A 19,979-nucleotide genomic window follows, 5' to 3' on the forward strand; every position below is an offset into this window, starting at 1 on the left:
GCAGTATTTCATTAACAATATTTGAGTTGTTAATTTATATGTTGTTGATTAAAGGTGCTATTTGTAGGAAAAGTAGTTTTTTCAGTCTCATTCCCAACTTGTCAAACATAGACGAATTGTGATGGCGATCCCAATGCTTCAGATGTAACGAGTTGGGAATGAGACTCAAAAATCAACCTTTCTTACAAATAGCACCTTTACTTGTCCAACAGCTCAAATGTGAGACAAACTTCATCTTTAGTATGATCGACAGCCCAAAACCAAAACCAAAAGATAGTGAATGTACAATTATATGAAACAATCAGCAGATCCTCACATTAGAGAAACTGGAGGCGGACAACATCTGCTTTGTGGTGACTTTCTGTGATCAGTCAATTACAGGCGAGACATTTCAGTGCAATTCTTTTGATTGCCATTAGAATTGTTCCAAGTTTTGTGGGTTTAACTGTTTGCGATAATAGTTCGTACTGACAGTGAAACACTTTTGGTACTGAAATATCTCGGCTTTCAATATGTTCTTCAATGATTTCCCTAGATTTGCCTCGGGCTTTGATTCAGCAGCACTAAAATGACTTTTCGACTCTAAAAACATCAAAACGCAAATTCAGTTCACTTTATTATTATCAACTTGATTTAATGAGTCACTCACATTCTTCCAAAAGCAAATAAATATCACAAACACAACCCAAACACTTATTCAGAGCTTCTTATGATCCCATTTACAAATATCCACGTGAAATTATTTTCCTCCAATAGGCGCTGCTTTAGCTTCATGCTCTGGTTGTTCATTCACATCCGTCCACATTCAGTCCAGGCTCGCTCTTCTTCAGGTTTTTCTCCAGAGGAAGGCCTCGTTATCCAACACACTGGCCAGTTTATGGTTGAGGGGCTGGTGAAATGCCCTCAGGAGGTCTCTGGTGACTGGAAGCATTGGACCCAGGTTCCTGTCTGCCACCCGCCGAGTGTTGGACATGGGACGTTTGGACAGTGCTGCTTCTACCTTCTCTGATATCGGACCTGCAGGGAGGACGACAGGCTGGTGTCAGATATACAAGAGAAACCCAGTCGGCAGAAATGTTGCAGAAATTTCTTTATGTTTCTTTGGCTTCATTTTCTAATCGTATGTTATGACAACGCTGTGCTTAAGGTCCCGTCTTCCTCTCCACCTCTCAACATGAAACTCAGCTCAGATGATTCTTGTGAATGTGTTATGACACATATTGTAGAAAGGTAAATATGGTACAAATGTGAATGTGTGCATTGTCTGAAGAAATGTAAAATGCCAACATTTCAACACCTGTTTCAACAACAGCAGAAACAACCAGATAAATGCACAGAAATATTCAGGCTCTAATTCATCTGAGATTGTAACATACAAAGAGTTTGCACCTTTAGCTTTTTTGGTTTACGTACCCACACTCAGAAAATCAAAAACTTTCCTGATGGTCACTTTCAGGTTAGCTGCGTAGTCCTCCAGTCGAAGAACTAGAATCTGCTCCCTGTGGAAAACTGTCAGCCAGTCCAGTAAGAAGACGATGTACATCCCCAAACTGAGCCTCACCTACGGGGGGAAACAAATCATATCAAGTCAACATCAGATTGTTGTTTAGTCAAGGTCAAAAAGAACTTTCAATCTGTTAATTAAACATGAAGGAGAAGTCCTTAAAGCGACCTGTGATGAGAACGTTTATCGACTTCAAGGAATAAAGCGGGTAAAAGTCTTTGTTGTTGAATAGCAAGCCTTGTTCTTTAACTCTCCCTTTACATTTCTTTTACAGTTCAAAATAAATAAATCACCACAATAAACACTGGGCAGCTTAAAAGGAGCTCTTTAATCAGCACTTTGATATGTGAGCTTCAAAGAAAACAAATTATTTGTCTGCAAATTATAGATTTTTTAAAGTAGTGCACAGGTTTTATGGCTCCAAAACTTATACATATGGAAACTGCAAACCATCTGCTAATTATATGTATATATACATATTTATGTATGTATGTATGTATGTATAAAAACGTTTATGATGTGCATTGATGAACCAGCAGAAGAGAGAAATACAGTTTTATTTTTGTTTGTTTTGGGCTTTTCTTTCTGGAACAGCAGTCCAATGAAGAGAAAAACACAAACAGATGATATTATGGAAATATTCAGTATGAATACTTCTAATTGTGAATGGGATCCACATTTGTAGCAGTAGCATTGATGATTTATTCTGTGATTTTAATGTCTTTGTCAGTCATTAAGTCAAAATCAGTACAAGTCATTACTTGTTCCAGATGCACTGACACTCTGAGTCCTCAGGAGGGAGCCACAGCGCAACAACCAGCTGCCGAAACTAGGCTTCTGTGTCATGTCTCCCGAGAAGGGTGGCGCAAGCAGAAATCCCTCATCTCCATCTCATCCGTAACAGGAGAGTAAACACAGACTCTAATGGTGTTTTTCTGGTTGTTTTTCTTAGATTTGAGATCCTGTTTCTGTTCCAGCGGCTTCAGGTTGAGCTGATTGCTGCTTTTTTACCGAGGTAAATCTCCCGGCATAACAGTGCTGTCACATACATGCTGTGATTATGGGTGACAGCCGACAGAGCTCATAACTCAGCTCGGTCCTGTGGGAGCGCTGCCTGATGGGATACATGCTGAAGGGTCTGAAGTGAGTCTGGGCGGCTAGTTAGTCATATTTTTCACAGACTGAGGCGCATTTAGTCCATTAAGACACATGTACAACCACCTCCGAGACAGGTAGGAATTCTCACAAAAGAACTTAGGTTAGGTGTAATTAAATACAGTTTTGAGAACATCGTTTGAGCTCACCGGCATGGCGTTGTAGAGGCTGGTGTTGTAGACACAGGAGCGGAGGGACCTCTCAGACAGGCAGGACTGAAACAACTGCACAGACTCGACGACCTTCTGATGGAAGTCCTCTGCCGACTTGTTGGCCATCTTAAAGTACAGGTAGTCAGAATAAAGTCTGGGAACAGAAGGAAACAGAGGTGTAAGCCAGTTGGAACTGTGAGCAGATATTTCGCTGGATGTACAACCGGAGCTCTGATTTCAAACGAAAAACGTTCTGCAACAGTGACGAATTACAGGAAAACCTCTTCATGGCGATCCAAACCAAATTGTTCCGCCGCAGAAAAATCACATCTGTATCTATACAGACACATCTGCGGGTGGATTTCTCTACAGTACCTCTCAACTGGATCTCTGAGCATGATGATGATTTTGGCATCAGGCTGGACTGTGTGGATGAAGTCCTGAGCCAGGAGCGGGGGCTCTGTCTCCTCCCCGTCTCGAGGAAGATAGCTCCAGGCTTGGTTGTCCCACATAGTGGATGCACTGGCTTCACCTGTCAACACATTGACAGTCTTAGCATCACCCTGGGTGAACAACATTTCATTGAAAATGCAGCGAGTAGTGTGCACTCTGGCCTAATGATGTCGTGAAGCTGAATTTTAGGCTGAAATGTCCGAGAGATGCTGCAAATTCTGTGCTTGTGTGGGAACATTATGCCCTCCTAAACTACATGGATTTGGATTTGTGAAAGTGAAGTTGCAGTTTTTTTTAGATTTTAATGAAGATGTGTTGTGCTTTTTAATTTGTTTCCTTTCCTTCAGTGTTGCATATATGATCTTCAAACTTCAAGAGGTCAAAGTCAGCGCCTCGTCAGTAGTCCCGCCTTTAATTCCGTGACTTTGTGATGTCATACTACTTCACCATGCAACACAATTGCATAATTTATGCCAAGCCGCTAGTTTGAGGAGTTGATTAGCACAGCTGCTCTGGTGTTAGCATCGCTGGCTCAGGCGTTTGTGAGCTGACCAATGACGAGGAGACTGGGTATTCAGGAGGGGGGGCCTTAAAGAGACAGGAGCAGAAACAGAGCTGCAGCGCTGGACAGTATGAGACGACGAATGTGTTTACTTAGCATTAAAAGATGTAAACCTATTCTAGTAGTAACCCAAAATTAAATTATGAAGCAGAAACATTTGCATGTCTCCTTTTAAACAGATTTGTGACAGTGCAGTTGCACCTTTTCAACTTCGTTCAAGTTTGAGGAGAGTCTTTCACTTCAGAAACCAAAGCCAAAAAACACATTTCAACAGAAGAAAACTGATAGAACTAAATAAACATTAAGAACTGCCGTCAAAGGACGACTGCCACTTCTCTTCACAAATGTAATTTCTTTAATTCCTTGTTTATTGAGGGATGTTCTCCATTTCCCCTCAGGGTCAGAAGAAGAAAGCACGGAGAAAAAGAATAAAGGCGGTTGTGACAGCAGCCAGAGGCGTTTGAGGTTCTGTGTACACTTCTAAAGAAGCCGAGCCGTTCACAGAATATCAAGAATGATGTGTGCACCGCTGTAGGGCTCCTGAGGTCAGAGCCACTTGTTGGAAAATGAGCAAGGCCCGACAATAAAGGAGAGAGGGACAAAAGAGAGCTGCAAGTCAGAATATTCTGCTGTTTGAAGGTCTTCGGAAAAACACCAAATGAAACCTATCAAGGCTACAGATTCCTCCATCTGATGCACAATGGACACTAACAATACCAAATCACAAGCCACCCACGCACACACAAACACTTTCACATGTGTTCACCTGTTATGAACTGCAGTGAGCGGTGGTCTCCAGATGAATTTCCACTGATTTCGTCTTGAATGTTGTGAGCTGCCAAGTCAAACAGATCCAGGTAGTCTTCCACAGGAAAACTTTCCTGGAAGCCATCTTTGAAACGGATATAACCTGTCGCCCGAGGTAACAGAAAATAACACTCATTATAAACTCTCTTATGTGCTTCTTCACCATGAAATGCATTTAATGGGGTTGCGTAAGCTTGGAATCAGGGAGAACAAATTGAAAAATATTAAAAGCATCAGTGTTTTGGTCGAGTTGACCTTCGTACAAAAAGGTCTTTGGTTATAGTCAGAGGTGGGAGGTTAGTGTTTAAGCTTGCAGACTGGCTTCGCAACTGGACGAATAACTAACAGATGATCTACTGTGTTTGCTGATTTCACATTTACAAAGGCAACAAAAAAAGTCTGTTTTTATTTTGGCTGAATCACAAAATCCCTCTGGATCGATTGCAGTGGATTCAGATCAGATGTGTGTCAAGACCAGCTACTAATTAATGAGTGAAAGTCGCTTGGGGCATTTCCCTTCCGGTCAATCAGGGTGTCATGATGCCCTTTTTGTGAAGGGTATAGAAGTGGGGAAAGGCACCCAGGTCGGTCTGATTCTCATTCTGATTCTGCCCTAACACACTGCAGACCCTCGGTCAGGAACTCTGGTCTGTTTATCGACTGCCCCTGTTCTTTCGAGTTGTGGGAAACTGTGAGCATCATAAGTCACCATTCTACCAGGTGACCTGCATCCGGGCCGTGCTTCTTTGTGCCGGAGTGTTGCTTGCCTTTCAATAACCTCCCATCTGCAGGTTTCTTTGTTTTTGTCTTCACTGAACCCTTCAAATCCAACCCCATCCACACACCTTCACTGTTTTACCATTTCATTTCATTGGGGACTTAAGAGGCAGTAAAATAAAAATAGATTTCAGTTTCATTATTTCCTAAAGAGGCATTATTTCCCTTTCCCCTGAAGAGGCTTTTTTTTATTATTATCCAAGTATCAGTGACTGTTGGCATTCTTCAGATTATGTGGTTTGGGGCTGGCTTTAAGACATTTTCCTGCCATTATCGCCCACATGCTAGTAAAGATGAGGTGAAAAGTTTCTCCCATTAAAAAAAAGGCTTTTTCATCAAAGTTGCTCTATATAACCTGCCGTTAATCTGCCTTGATTTCTCAATTAATAATTCATCAAGTCGAAATCAAGATAGATCTTGTTTTGTCTGACCAAAACACAAAAAAATTTAATTTAGGACCAGGGAAAGCAGACTGTTCTCACATCTGAGAGCTTAAATCTGTCAAAAATGTGCTTTTTTTTCATGAACAGCACTTAAACAATGAATCAAAATATCTGCTGGTAAATTCTCTTTCGATCAACTAATCGTGGCAGCTCTTTTTCCATACCAGACATCTGTTTCTTTCTTTTGGATGAATTCAGTCATAACTATCTTTCAATACGTCAGCTAGCTTCCATAGACCTTTGCCAAAATCATGGAACACTTCTACAAAAGCGCCCATCTCCTCGTGACTTACCAAAGCGTTTCCTGGTCCACCAGTGCGGCTCCTTCATCGTGTTGAACTTGACCTCCGGATGCAGCAGCAGCCTGTGGAACAAGTCGGTCGTGCCACATTTTGGTTGACCGATGATATAGAAGAAGGGCAAACAGCGGAGACGAAACGGTTTTCCGTCTCTGTGGTGTAAGTGCTGCTGGAAATTAGTCCTCAGGCGGTCACAGACCGTCTTGAAGCTCTTTGAGCGCTGAGTAAAGAGGTTCCTCTTGTACAGATCAGCACTGAGCTCACTGGAGAACTCCTCGTACCAGCAAGGGCTCTTGATGCCAGGCATGAAATGGCGAGGAATCACAGAGAATAACTGAGGAGAGGAACAAAGTGACATGAGACAATACAGAGAGTGGACGAAATAACAGATACTGGATAATACAGCAAAGACTCGGGGGTGTAATGGTACATTGCAGGCAATCACACAAAGAATATTTCTGACTCCATCAGTCACACTATGTTGAGAGTATAACCATTCTGATCACACTCCAATAAAAAACAGTAGAAGACAGTAGCAGCAGAAGAAGACAGTTTGGCTGACTGTACATGATGGCAGGTCAAATAAGACACAAGAGCGAGAGGAGCTGTCAACTCTTTTCAAAACAGCTGTGAGGGAAAGTGTCAGGTTCCCCGTGAACTACTTCTTGTGTTACTGTCTGTTGAAAATAAAGGGAAAATAAACCTGGTAAGCTACAATGTGCTCTCTAAAAGCTATTTCCTGAAGAACAGCAGCTATTTTACCCTTGAAATCAAATAACTCACACTGCACAGAGATGATTACAGTCAGTCAGAGAACACAGTCAGATCTATCCAATTCTGTGTCGGTCGCATGGGACCAGCACGGAGTCCTCTTACAACTTGTTAGATAAAGTGGGATATACTGCAATCCATTTTCAGTTGGATGTTGTTTGTACAAAACGTCTTTGTCCAGTAATGGAGCACTTTATCTTGAGACTGAGAGACGGTCACGTAACCTGGTGCAGTTTATGCTTCATGGTAAACACACAAATGTTTGCGTATGCTGTCAAAAACCTCAATCAGCCAAGAACACTTCCATTAGTGCATCTCTAATAACAAGTTCGGATGACAACTGATGCATCATCTTCATTATTTTGCCCTTTTGCACAGCTGTTTGTTGCATTATGTTGCACCACTGACACATACCACTTCCGGGTAAACACTGACTCACTACTTCATAGCCATAAACACTGTAAACTGATGCAGGGTAATGCGGAAAACTCTTGTGAGAACATTCATTGAGCAGAGGTGAATTACACTACATTAGCTCACAGCGGTCAGTGGGCCCATAGAAACACTTAGCGAGACATGTAACCTGATATTAACTACAAGCTTTGCCTCTAAAACCATTACAATGACTCAACACCTCATTACGAGCTTCAACAAACAGGCATTTGCTGCAGGGCTGATTGCAAGGTGTTTGTTATTTGTCACTCCAGCTGAATTATCATCTGGTCTACTGATTTACAGCACAAACTTACATGTGAGTCCGTTTCGATGACATCCTTTTCGTCAGGCACCTTCCTGGGCGTGTATTCCAGTTTGGAGCCGATGAGCCTTACCAGCAGCTTCATGTCTATTAAATTCCTTTCAGAGGAAGCTTCAGCTGCTGTCGCACTGGTGAGGACGACCACAGGTCTGAACTGATCGGGCGAGGGGGTGAACAAAAGTCCCTTCTTGTCCCACGTCAGGATGTAGGAGGCCATGATGAGGAACGTCAGCGTCAAGCCCATCAGGAAGCTGACCACTTTGACCTTGGAGATGCTCCGCAGGTTCGTCAGCGACAACAGGGGAGCCGACTTAACGTCCACGTTTTCAGACACGTTCAGGTGCCTAAAGTCAAAAAATGTCCTGACAGGCTTTTTCCCGTGATAGTCCTCAGCCATGGGCAAGCTGTGGAGGCAGTAATTGTGGTCCTTTTGGGGGTTGGTCCCATATTTGCAGTCCGATAGTGGCATACTGACATTGAAGAAGAGTCGGCATGTAGGAAAAAGGAGACGGGGAAATTACTCTCTCATAGCCTCACCTACAGGGGGTTGTGTGTCCTGATGTGTCCATTCATCATAGCTTTTAATCTGAGGGCCGTCATTTGTCTTCATCTCTTCGGCAGGGCCTCCTGTTAATCACAAACAGTTGTTAAAACACAGCTCATGGCTTTATTAAAAAAAAAAAAAGACTTTTCCTTTCCTTTGAAGTATTTCAGGCATCTCCAAAAAAGGTGGTAAGAACATTTTTTAATATCAGGGTATTTGAGGGAGCCTCCTGGGGCATCGGTGTGTGAATTTCTATAACTGCGCTGCCGTCTATAGCGCGAGCCCACCTCTAAAAATGTTTGAGGTCAGCTGCAGAGTGTGTGTGTGGTCTGCCTTCCCTTACGATGAGGGCTGTATAGCACATGCAAAGAAAAGCTCTCCTAAGAGACTTCCAAGGTCAGAATAATAGTTACTCTGTAATTCAAAACTAAAAACACACGATTATTCTCTGTGAGCTGAAGGCCCACTCACAGCTCTGTTTTGTTAACCTGGAAACATCATCCGAAGATCAAGGTTTTCTACAGAGGTAACCGAGTTAGGTATTGATACAGGTGGACAGGCAGCGTGGCAAGTGCACCAATTCTGTTATCTTTTCCCTCCACATGAATAATAAAAAAGTGTTCATTATTATTTCTAGGGTTCAGTGAGAATAAATTCCAGACACCGAGGTGTAAAATGTTTTTAATGCACTTCTGTGACACTTCCACAGCCGGTAATGTATTTCTTTTTACTTTTGTTGCAGTTTGTTAGATTTAACAATCCCACTGGACCGGGGAATGAAACCCAGCACCGAGTACACGGAGCCTTCTCTAATTTTACAGCGCTGAACAACAGCGGCCTGTTAAAGTGTTGCCACAAAAAACACGATGTGGCTCAACATGTTCGCGCTCACGTTATTAAATGGCGTCTCTGTCTCTGTTATCTGGGCGACATTTCTTAAACATACAAAGAACTTTCAGCTGGTTATTAAACAGTTTCATATATATACATATACTGATTTACTGATGCTTCTAGCGTATAAACAAACATGGAAATCAGTGTGAAGTTTTGCCATAAACATAGTTGTTATAGTTTTCCTTAAAGCAACATATGTAGAAATTGGCATTTTGTTCAATTTGGCGTCCCCCACAGTCATAACACCACTGTGGTAAGTGTAAATCCCAGGTGTGTAACAGTTTGTCAGACGTGATGTAGGTGTTAACTACAAACAAAACTCATTCCGTCACACCAATGTTATGTGTTGAAAACGTGTAGGTTGAAGTAAACACCATCACAATGATGCTGAAGCTGTTATTTCAAGCTAAAAAAGTTACATAATGTCGCCTTGAAGCCTCTCAACGGGTCGGATTTCGTTTCCATGTCGGATACGTCATAAACTATTTTTGTTGTTGAGTGCCGAGGATGAATTGAGAAGTCACAGTCTGAGGCCAGAAGCTGCTCTGAAGTCTGGAATATTACAGACCGATAACAAAGTTTACCTCATTTCACCACGGCCTTATTACAGTTATTAATCTAACGTAGCCACAAATAGGTAGACGACCTCATAGCCATGCCTACAGCAAAAAATACACATACGTTGCCTCTTTCTCTAGCCAGATCAAGATCTTTACGAGAGGAGGCGATGATGCAAAAACCACTTTTGTCCACAGGGGCCGCCAGAATCAACAACCATGTAGTTCCTGGTTGCTGCTTTAATTTGCGTCTTTGCAGGTAATGCAACTACAGCCCGACCAATATTTGTTTTGGATGCTAATACTGATATTAGGGAGTTAAAAAAAAATGCAATAATGACATTTTGGCCGATGATCACTTCAATGTAGTTCTGCAACAAAGGCATGAAATCGTGGCAGGATATTTTACTGTTTAACAATAAATGATTCTGATGAACATTTACTGAAAGAAAGTAAACTTCACTATGAATTTAATAATCATAAATTACCCCGAGCATCTTTTTTGCAATATAATCTCTTAATAATGTTTTCGTATTGGTGCATATCAGACAACATTCACATCAATACTGATTTATATCTCTGTGATTGGCCAATACTGGCTGAGAATAACTGAACACTGTATGTACAGTATATAAGCAACTGCAACCAGCTGGAAACCATTTACTCTCTGCACCGACACTGCAGCCGCCTGCAGTGAATCACTGCAAGTGATTGGCAGCTTGCTATCGTATCTGCAGGGCATGTCTTTCCTTTCACCTACTGTAGCTGTTACTGATAGCAAAATCTTAAATTATTGGACAATGTTGTGAAAAAGATACAAGCCTGAGGAGGCTTTCAGAGGTTATTGGCTGTGTTGAGAGAGAGAGAAGGAGGGAGGTGCTCTGTGAAAGACAGCCACGACTCAAATGTTCACCCGTTAAGTAGTGAAACCTCACAGGCTTTTTAGACGTCGCAAATGTGTAATCGCGCGGACATGTTGAATATGAGGATGGGACCGCACTGTTTACACACAAACTAGTCGTAATGCTGTCAGACCAAACAGATTAAAGAGGTTCTCCAGTTAAAGGGGAATCGCTTCCCAGCCTGTAAAAACACTTTAATTGCATCTTTGCAGCTCAGAGGGGAGCCTTACAAAATCTTTAAAAAAAAACAACCCCTTCAAGACATTTTGGAGATTTATCACAACTAACTCAACTAACAAACCCGCCTGTGACCCGCGTACGTGTTCCTTCTCGGCAGCTCATTCCAAACAAAGTCGGCATCGGTTCGGACTTGCTGCATGTTTGCACAGAGGGCTGAAAGGTCCGCGAGAAAGCCGCCTCACACCTGCAGATTTCAAAATGGGACGACTCTGAGCCCTCGCAGACTTATCAGGAATGCAAGGCAATATCTGCAGACCTCGGCGGGTAGACGCTGGGGTTGGGTAAGGAACTTTTTTTCGACCCCTCTAGAGGGTTTATGGGCCTCATATAATGAAATATCAGTAGATAGCGGTGGGCTCTCTGAAATGTCAACGATACCTCTCACTAAATGTCTACATCCAGGACTTGATAGTTTAAACTACACAGAACCTTTGCATGTCTTATGCTGTTTTCTCAAATTCTGATGTTGTTTATATTCTTTTTAATGTGTAAAGCCCTTTGTAGCTGTGTTTTGAAAAGTATCACATCAATAAATGATACTGCTCTCTGGTTTAATTCTATATTTCTGAAAAATCCAGGTAATTGCTCTCCTCTCTGTTCTCCGCAGCTATTAATCTACTCTCCTCATTAAAGATTAATGTCTAGTTCGAGGAAAAATTCAAAGTGCGGGAGAAGAGAGCGATTTGGAAATGTGATAGAGCATGAAGAGGACAGTGAGAGTAAAGGGTAAAGCGTGGAGTGGGGGAGTGAAGCGGTGCAGACGAGGAAAAAAAAACTGTGTGAGAAAGAGCAGGGAAGACAGCCTTTGGACCTCTTCGGTCTGAAAAGAAATCGATCTGTGGCGGGAAGCAAACAGCAGGTGGGATTGACTGAGATGAAACCCCGTCATCAAAATCCTGCTGACTCCAGAAAAAAAAAAAAAAAAAGGCATTCATCATTGTATAAGAATCCTTTGTTGTCCCACGAGCACAAAATGACACGACTGATCTGGAGCCAGAGCCAGAATAGATATTACTCATGTAGTCGGTCGGTTTGTTGTGTTGTTTAGACCATGAGTTTGTCGGATTATCTGAAAAGGCTACATAAGATACTGTAGATAGTGTTATGTCTTAGTGTCTTGTGCTTCTTTCTTTTCCTGTGCAGCTACTGATCTCTCAATATCTCCATCTATATCTCTTGCATTGTCCATATTCTATATTATTCTCCAAGATTACAATACCAATAGCTCAGAGTGGCCCCAAGTTTATGGAGACAGAAACTGTTCAGAAACACAGATCTGGTGTCTGGAGTTTGTAGAAATGCGAGTGTTTATCAGTTTAACTTTCTGTGAAACGAAAGGATAATAGATGCAGTTCCAATGTTTTTTTTTTCTGTAAAAGTAATGACAGTTCTTGGATGAAACCAGTGCGTCAACATTTCTTCGGTCTTCTGCAGAAAGAATACCAGTTTGTCATCTCGCTGGCAAACACATAAACAAGACTGGGAGTCCACAGCGATGACTGAGCCCAAGTGGTTCCCGAATGCTCACATCAGCATCCAACATGCTCACAATGACGATGCAAACATGCTGATACTAAGCAAGTATGATTACCATGTTTACAACCTGATTTAGCACAAAACACTAAGTATAGCTTACGCTGATGAGAATGTCATCAGTTTTTTCAGGTATTTGGACGTGAAGAAATCAAAGTTTTGATCTTGAATTTCTGATGCCGGTAAACAACTTGGAAAGGCAACACTTTATTCCTTGACAGGTGACTGGACGAACCGTCTGCCCATCATCTTCTAACATGGACTAACTTCAACCAATCAGATCGACAGTAGGAGAGCGCTACCACCAGCAGAGCCTGTTGGTTAAGTCAAACTCTTTGAAATGGACCAACATGGTGGAAACCTTCTCTTATATTGCAAAAAATAGCTCAGCAAAATGTGCTTTTGAAGACATATTAGGCGAGAAATAAGGCATGCAGTTGCTGAATTCGACTTCATTGTAACTCCTCAATGATTTATTTTCACAGTTTGAAAGTGGTTTGCAGAGGAACATGAATATATGTGCGTGCCAAATTTCAAGCAAGTCCATGCAAAATTTGCTGAGACATTTCACTAAAAAACACAAATGTTCTCCTCATTGTGGAACTCCAGGAGCTGTTAAGATTCATCATCTGTACACATGATTGTCTGGCAAAATTTCATGGTTTTAAAACGTTGAGATATTTCAGTTTGGACCGACCAACAGACCAACACTGTCTGGCTCTAAACACTTTCACAGCCACACACTTTCTATTTCTTTTCACTTCTATGTTAATTTCAAACCCCACTCATTCTGGGGCCTCAGGATGGCGACATTGCCAGACAGTTGTTCAGTTCATCCAACACAAACATCAACATATCACATCAACTACTTAGATATTACTCCTGATCTGTTGATGAGAAACATCAGGGCATTTTGTGTTTGTGTCACAGTCACAGGCCAAAATTTCAAACTTGTTGAAATGAACTGGGCAGACTGCCATGGAATTTTGAGAGCACTGCGATGCTCCCAGAGGATGAACTTTGCCTATTTGGACAGTGGATTTCCTTCTTTTCCCATCCTCAGGTCAAAATATCGACTTTGCAGAAGATATCCCACGAAACGCTGTGCAGATGTGTTGAATCTGTTCAGGCTGAGGGGGTAAAAGTTCTTGATTTTATTGAACCAAAGCTTTTTTTATTTCTTACACCAGCCACGAGGTCAAGGCTAGAAGAGCTGCTACTTCTTACATTCAATTACGATTCATATTAACCAGGTCTCCTCTCTAGATGATGAATAATGAACTCCACTCCTCTGCTGTTTGCATATATTATCAAACCATGACTGAGATTTGTTTGTTTTTTTACAACACAGCCAACACATTCCAAATGGAAATTCTACGTTGTGTTGTTTTTAAAATCCAATCTTTCTGTTTACCTTCTTTCTGAATCCTTCTCAAATCCGCTGGGGACCATGAATGTTTGCACCAAAATTTCACAGTAAGCTTTATTACAGTTATTGAGAAATCAAGATAAGAAAAAATGTCTACCTCATCATTCCAATAAAGGACTTGTCAGTGGAGCTCTAAAGTCATTAGCATGCTATCATCTGGGAACCATGAATGAAGGCAGGTGATGAGATGATTAATGGGGAAGTGAAAAGTCAAGTAATCACCAAAGTCATGAGAACCGTTCCTCTAGGGCCTAAAGTAAATGTGATGGTAACCCATCCAACACTTGTTCTAAGCCATCAAACTTGTGTAAACCATTTACCTATATGCTTTTTAATTATTGCATTCGTGAGTCTAATAAAAGAGGACGACAGCAGGGGAGGTATCAGCCACCGTCCTCACCTCCAACGTCTCAACCCTCGAGTGCGGCGCAGACAGAAGCGTGGAGGGTGGAACTACTTCAGGCAGCTCCGTGTCTCACTCTCACAACATCTCCATCCTACGAATAGCTACTGGGACATCGATTACCATGGCAACGGTGGAAGCTTTGAAGCATCTGCGTCAGCCCAAGTCTTTGCACACTGCCCGCTGTCCACTGCACCTATAGTGAAAACCACTTCCAGCTGATTCGTGATAACGATACTTTAAGCTGAAGTGATGATGGTCCATCTTATCGGCAGCGTGTGGCGGTAATATGGACAAACCATGAAGGTCGTTATTTTTAATCATCCCCAGCTGTGCAGATCCCACAGCTGTGTCAGATTCAGCATTCAACCTTTTGTGCTGTTGGTAAATATCAACAATTACGTTGTCAGACGGCAGGCCTGTGTCTTCTTCCCTCTCTTTCCAGTCAAGGCGACGGTATATGAAAATGTGATTGCGTTGACTTCAGACGGGCTCTCGCGCATCCGCTTTATTTGCCCGCTTGAAATTCTCTTTGGAGTGTTAAATGCATGCTCCTTACGCGCTGCCTCCTCGTCTTGCGCCGTCTAATTTATCCCCCCTCTCTTTACCCTTCACCACAAAACGATGCCAATCAGCCTCGACCCATTCTGTGCTGCAGATACCGAGATAACAGCGGAACAACAAATCAGCATCCCTGCAGAGGCAGAATGCTGCATGCTGTATGCAGACCTCTCTTAAGCATCAACATTATGAAAAAAGAAAAAAAAAGAAGATCCACCGTGACCACGAAATCAATGAAAGTGAGCAGATGATCGGCCCCCGGAGCCTGCACTCAGCATACGCACGTATTCTCGCCTCTCGTGAAACATGTTTCAATCATGTCTCTGTGTTTATAACTGTGTAAACACACCCCGACCTTGTACAGTACACTCTGGGACTGGAACTTGGCTGAATCCCAGCGCTGGGAAATGGGAGGCACCAATGCCACAAAAGGAAATAAAACAGGCTCGCTGCTGATGGGGAAGCGAAACAAAGACGGATTGGATACCAAACTGAAGCAATAATACAACTTTCTCCATGTGGATGAAAAAGAGCTCAAGACTCAAAGTAGTTTTAAGGACAGAAAACAACAATTGCTCCCAGCTGGGGGAGGTGCTCAGACAACAGGATTTTTTTTATATTTCCCAATCAGATTAGGGATGATATCTTGGCAGGAAATCTAACAGCTCCCTAAAACCACAAATATCTCAGGAAGTGGACTTCATCCGTCTCATGATTCTGGACAAGTCCTCCCTTTCCTTTTCACATCCCAGTAAAGGAAATGGATGAGCAGGTTGATAGAGACTCTCTGACGGCTTCATTTTGAATAAGCAGCCTCGTGAGGCAACGCTGCAGTCTCAACAAAACAGAGATGTGCAAAGAAAGCACCAGAAACATCAAAACCTCTTGTTTAATATTTGTGTCTATCTTGATCAGCCAGGTCACCACAGTCCACCTTGACATCTGGAGCGCAGCTGCGGTCCTCAGCACAGCTGTGTACATGTGCATGCATGTACGTGTATATATCTGTGTCCATGTGTTTTCCTAATAGCAACAGGTTGTTTGCACTGGCAGCGCTTTAAAACCAATGTGACATTAATAACGAGCAGCCAACATGGAGATCGCTTTTTCTACTGTTTAATGAGTGCGAGGGAGAAGGAATGTGCACTTCTGAGGAAAAGAGGTGGATTTGAGGTCTTCCTGGGTGGGCGGTGCAGCCTTTTGCAGCCTGCGACACGGCATCAAAGTGCAACAATCACACAGGTCTGCCAGGTGAAGGCACCTTTTCTTTGGAGTTGAAAGAAAAGGTGAGCTTTCCCGAAATGCAGGTAATATTCCCTCATTACACAAACTACAGTTAGACAAAGTTGAACCAGGACAACAGTCTGTAAACATCACGGGTGTATTAAGAGACCTGTTTTGTAACATTGTATAATGAAAGATGATCATGCTAACAGGCTAGCCTCAGCCTTTCCTCTCTCGTTGTACCACTAGCTGCACAGCTAACCGAGCTAACTAGCTAATAGCAGCTACAGCAGCAGTTAGCAGTTACTTTGGTGGTACGGTGCCCCCTGTTTGTCTGCACTATGAATTTAAAAGGTGGCCAGTTCTGTACATATTGCACCTTTCAGGCCAACTTCGGTTTTAATGAATAAATCCTGTGTTTCTAGATGTTTCTTTTCTTAATAAAAGTTGTCATACATCATCCTTATTAATGCGTCCTGGGCAATGTTACAAAAGATGGTTCATTTAATTTTATTTTCATGTGATTATAAAATGATGATGAGGCTTATTAATCCGACCACAGGGAGGTTTTTTTTTTTTGTACCTGCAAGGACCAAATGCTCTCACCGCAAGATAGAAATGAAACAGTTTTGAACACAGATTACTGAAAACCCGATTGAGCATGTTGATTTGAATGTTTTTTTCCGGTCTAAAAGAGTAACTCCTCTGCCTGTTCATGTTATTCACTAAGAGGCAAGAGCTCGACGGAGGCTTTGGTTGGCTTGATGTTTCTCCACCGACCTGACGCATGTATTTCTTGAGTCACAACCAGGAGTGCATTTGGTTGCCATTCAGGAACAAACGCTCGAAGACAGAAGCTGTCAGTGGCGTTCAACTGCTGCTGCTTTTGATTGAGTGTGACGACCTACTACTGTTAATCCTGTTTGCACACACAAAACGTTGCCACATGACGTGTCGCAGCTCGTCGGAGTTCTTTATCAGCCCTTGTGAGCCAAAAGCTGTTCACACGCTCAATATGTATCTGGAGGTGAAACACAAAAGTTCAAACTTGTGAAATGAATAATTCTAATTTTAAAAACCTTTTATAATTAAGCCTGTAATTACCGTGTGTCATGAATGTAATTATATCTTATGAATCACTCGTGACTTATATGAATACATTTCCCTTTTAGCACTGCCTGATCCCACAATGTAATTGTTTTTATACTTTTGGGAAAATATTAGTCTTGGCTGATGACTCAGACTCTCATTCAGGGCTGCAGCACGTACGCAGCTAATTGTGGACATTTTGATATAATGCGTGTCTTGTACTATTCAGAGATCGTTGTCAGTGATTAAATAGTAAAGTTAAAATGTTGGGTGTATTGTTATAAAAATGGTTATCGCTTAAAAATAACAGCTTCTAAAAACAATAACACTCATGATGGCTTACACTCAGTGTAAATGAGCACATTATGTGCTGGATGTCCAAATTCAGTTACTTTGTTACACGTTAAGGACGCAGTTCCCTTTTTCTTGTGCACATGCAAACTCAACCCAACAACTCTATTTTGACGGATGAAAAAGAGACAGGATACTTTATTTTTTTTTAAATCAGCTCCAGTAACAATGGCAATGATGTCGAAACAACAAATCATCAGGCGGAGAAGGAAAAACAAACGCAGAAAAAAAAAAAAAAATCCCCGTGAAAAACATCATCCATCAGAGAAAATTTACTCAACAGGCCGGACAGCTCGAGTGGAACAACAAGGGAGTGAAAGATGCAGATAAGAGTTTGACCGCGCTGAATCTTCCTCTCTTAAAACAGTTTTTTTTCGTGTCAGAAAATAATGCAGAGCCCATCATGCATTTCTGAGGGATCGCCGTCATCTGAGGTTAAAAACTGACAACTCTGAGAACAGAAACTGGGAGCGGTTGCCAGAACACTTGAGTATCATGCAATCCCATCCTGCATTCCTAATGTGCTCCGTTCTCTTCTTCCATTTGTGGTGGACCCCCAGAGCCCAGTCTAAACAATCTGATACGGGACAACTCTCTCTCCCTTCTCATACTTTTACCATTACCTAACCCTTCCAACAGCGGCTCTTGCCAAGAGAAGCACGGCTTTGACATCTCAGACGCCCTCGACATTTGTTCCACAAACTCAGGGGGCAACCTAAAACCTTTCCTGCCCGGTCGAGCGGGCAGACTGCGTGGCTGGGACTGAGCGTTGCCTTGAGTTATGGAGGGGGGGGGCGTGGAGAGGTGCTACACTTCACCTTCTCTCTCGCTCGTTCACCCTCCAATTAACAATAAAATACAACTTTAGTGATTTAGAAAGCTGCACTGAGAGTCCGCAGAGGCAGCCTTGTCCAAAAGGTCACCCGCCTACCTGTCAGGACCTCGGCTCGGCACTGTGAGCGGCGCCGCGGCTCCATTTAATGGACTCGACCAGGGGAGGAAATTGAACTAAATGTCAAGCGGTAACAGCGGGTGCACAAACCTCTCGCACATATCTGGCCCCCAGACTTCAAAACCAAGGAGTCCACAGAAGTCCATAGAAACCATTTAGGCATCATGGAAGGAATGAGGAATCCGTCAGCGCCGCGTTACAACAAACAGAGCGATAATTACAAGATAAGCAAGACGTCGGGAGCTCGTGTGTACAAATGTTTACAGCCACATGGCCTCATAACTCTGCCTTGTTTGTGGTTGAATCTCTGGTAGATCGAGAGTCTTCCTGGCCCCCCCGAGAGACACGACACCGAGATACTCTGCAGCTGTTCAGCGAGGGAGAAAATTCAACCGGGAGGATGTTAGTTTTAGGAATTAGAGAGACTTAAACACATAGTTTCCCTTCTTTGGGGGACTTTAAAGCTCATCTCTGGCGCTTATTGAAGAATTTGTACGCCGTGATTGCATCTTTGAGGAAGTGTGGGCTATTATTACAGTTGTGTCTCCGTATAAAGCTGCACTCATCTTAAATGTTAAGTAGGGAAAAGATCATTTATGAAATAAAAGGTACATTTGTGAGAGAATGTTCTGAAATGTTCCATGTCAGGAATTGAACGGGAAAACTAAATCAGCTATGGAATAACCACTTTAATATCACAAAGTCCTTACCTCACCTCAATCTTTTTGAAATACTCGACTAAATAAATAAATAATAGATGTACTCACACAGGAGTTGGGTCGCTTTACCACACGCGCCTGTTCTGGTGCCGCTCACGAGCCATGCTGACCACCAATCAAAGCGGTTGGAACGAGCCGACAGGTGTGGTGAGACCGACCCGACCGTGTCCTCAGGGTGCGCGCTGCTCATGTTGACAAGCGCAGTCAGCGCCGTGTCGCGGAAATGCGAGACTTTCCGGAGTCTCCATCTGACTGGCTGACTGACTGAGCTGCCTCCTGCCCGAGCGCAACACAGAGTGAAGAGGAGGAGGAGGAGGAGAAAAAGAGGAGGAGGTGTGCGTGTGGAGCAGCGCAGGAAACACCAGCAGCACCAGTCGGTTTCATCTACATGTCGACCTCAGTGTGCTTTTCATTCTGTATGATGAGCGGTTAGGTAAGACTTCCTGGAGGTGGCTCCTGTTGGTCACAGGGGACACGCTGAAACACTCACTGTGATGGGATCCAAAGAGTCCACAGAGGCTCCATGTTATCAGTGACTGAAGACGGAGAAAAGCTGTTTCCTTTGTTCCAGAACTCGTGAAAATTCAGTCATTATCTGCTCGCCCCCCCCCCCCCCCAGGTTTCAGAGTCCACGAAGCATTCCTGGAGTTTCACAACAAAGCAGCGTTTCTATTAACTAACTACAAACTTGTTTAAAGAATAAAAATAAAAAACACAAAATGGCTCAACACAGCGATGTTTTTTACGCCCTTCACTTTAGCCGCCAAGCTAAAAAGCGTTAGCGTGCGTCCTGTCTAAAGGTCCACCAAGCGTCAAGGCTGTAAATAAACACAGGTGGACCCTTAACCCATCCCCCGGTGTCCCCACGTCACAAAAAAATCGCTGCAAAAGTGCCCTCTTG

General features: G+C 42.8%; 1 protein-coding gene across 1 annotated transcript; it reads right to left on the minus strand.

The window, feature by feature from the left end:
- Positions 1-598: 598 nt before the first annotated feature.
- On the minus strand, positions 599-19,610 carry LOC115597120 (carbohydrate sulfotransferase 15-like). Its single transcript, XM_030442818.1, has 8 exons — positions 19,127-19,610; positions 7,673-8,307; positions 6,147-6,486; positions 4,593-4,736; positions 3,187-3,343; positions 2,809-2,965; positions 1,414-1,561; positions 599-1,017 (listed from the first exon to the last, which is right to left on the minus strand). Exons 2-8 carry the CDS (start codon positions 8,147-8,149, stop codon positions 827-829), a joined length of 1,614 nt encoding a protein of 537 aa, XP_030298678.1. The 5' UTR covers positions 8,150-8,307; positions 19,127-19,610; the 3' UTR covers positions 599-826.
- Between the last annotated feature and the right edge of the window lie 369 nt (positions 19,611-19,979).

Source organism: Sparus aurata, chromosome 15 (genome assembly GCF_900880675.1).
Source record: "Sparus aurata chromosome 15, fSpaAur1.1, whole genome shotgun sequence".
In the NCBI taxonomy this organism is placed as follows: Eukaryota; Metazoa; Chordata; class Actinopteri; order Spariformes; family Sparidae; genus Sparus; species Sparus aurata.

What these genes read in the sequence shown, in the direction of transcription:
- LOC115597120 (XM_030442818.1), bottom strand. Translation starts at nt 8,149, where the DNA reads ATGCCACTATCGGACTGCAAATATGGGACCAACCCCCAAAAGGACCAC. An exon ending in TCATCGAAACGGACTCACAT is followed by an intron (nt 6,487 to 7,672) that starts GTAAGTTTGTGC and finishes TCCTCTCCTCAG; the next exon opens with TTATTCTCTGTGATTCCTCG. An exon ending in CTCAGAGATCCAGTTGAGAG is followed by an intron (nt 2,966 to 3,186) that starts GTACTGTAGAGA and finishes TTCTGTTCCCAG; the next exon opens with ACTTTATTCTGACTACCTGT.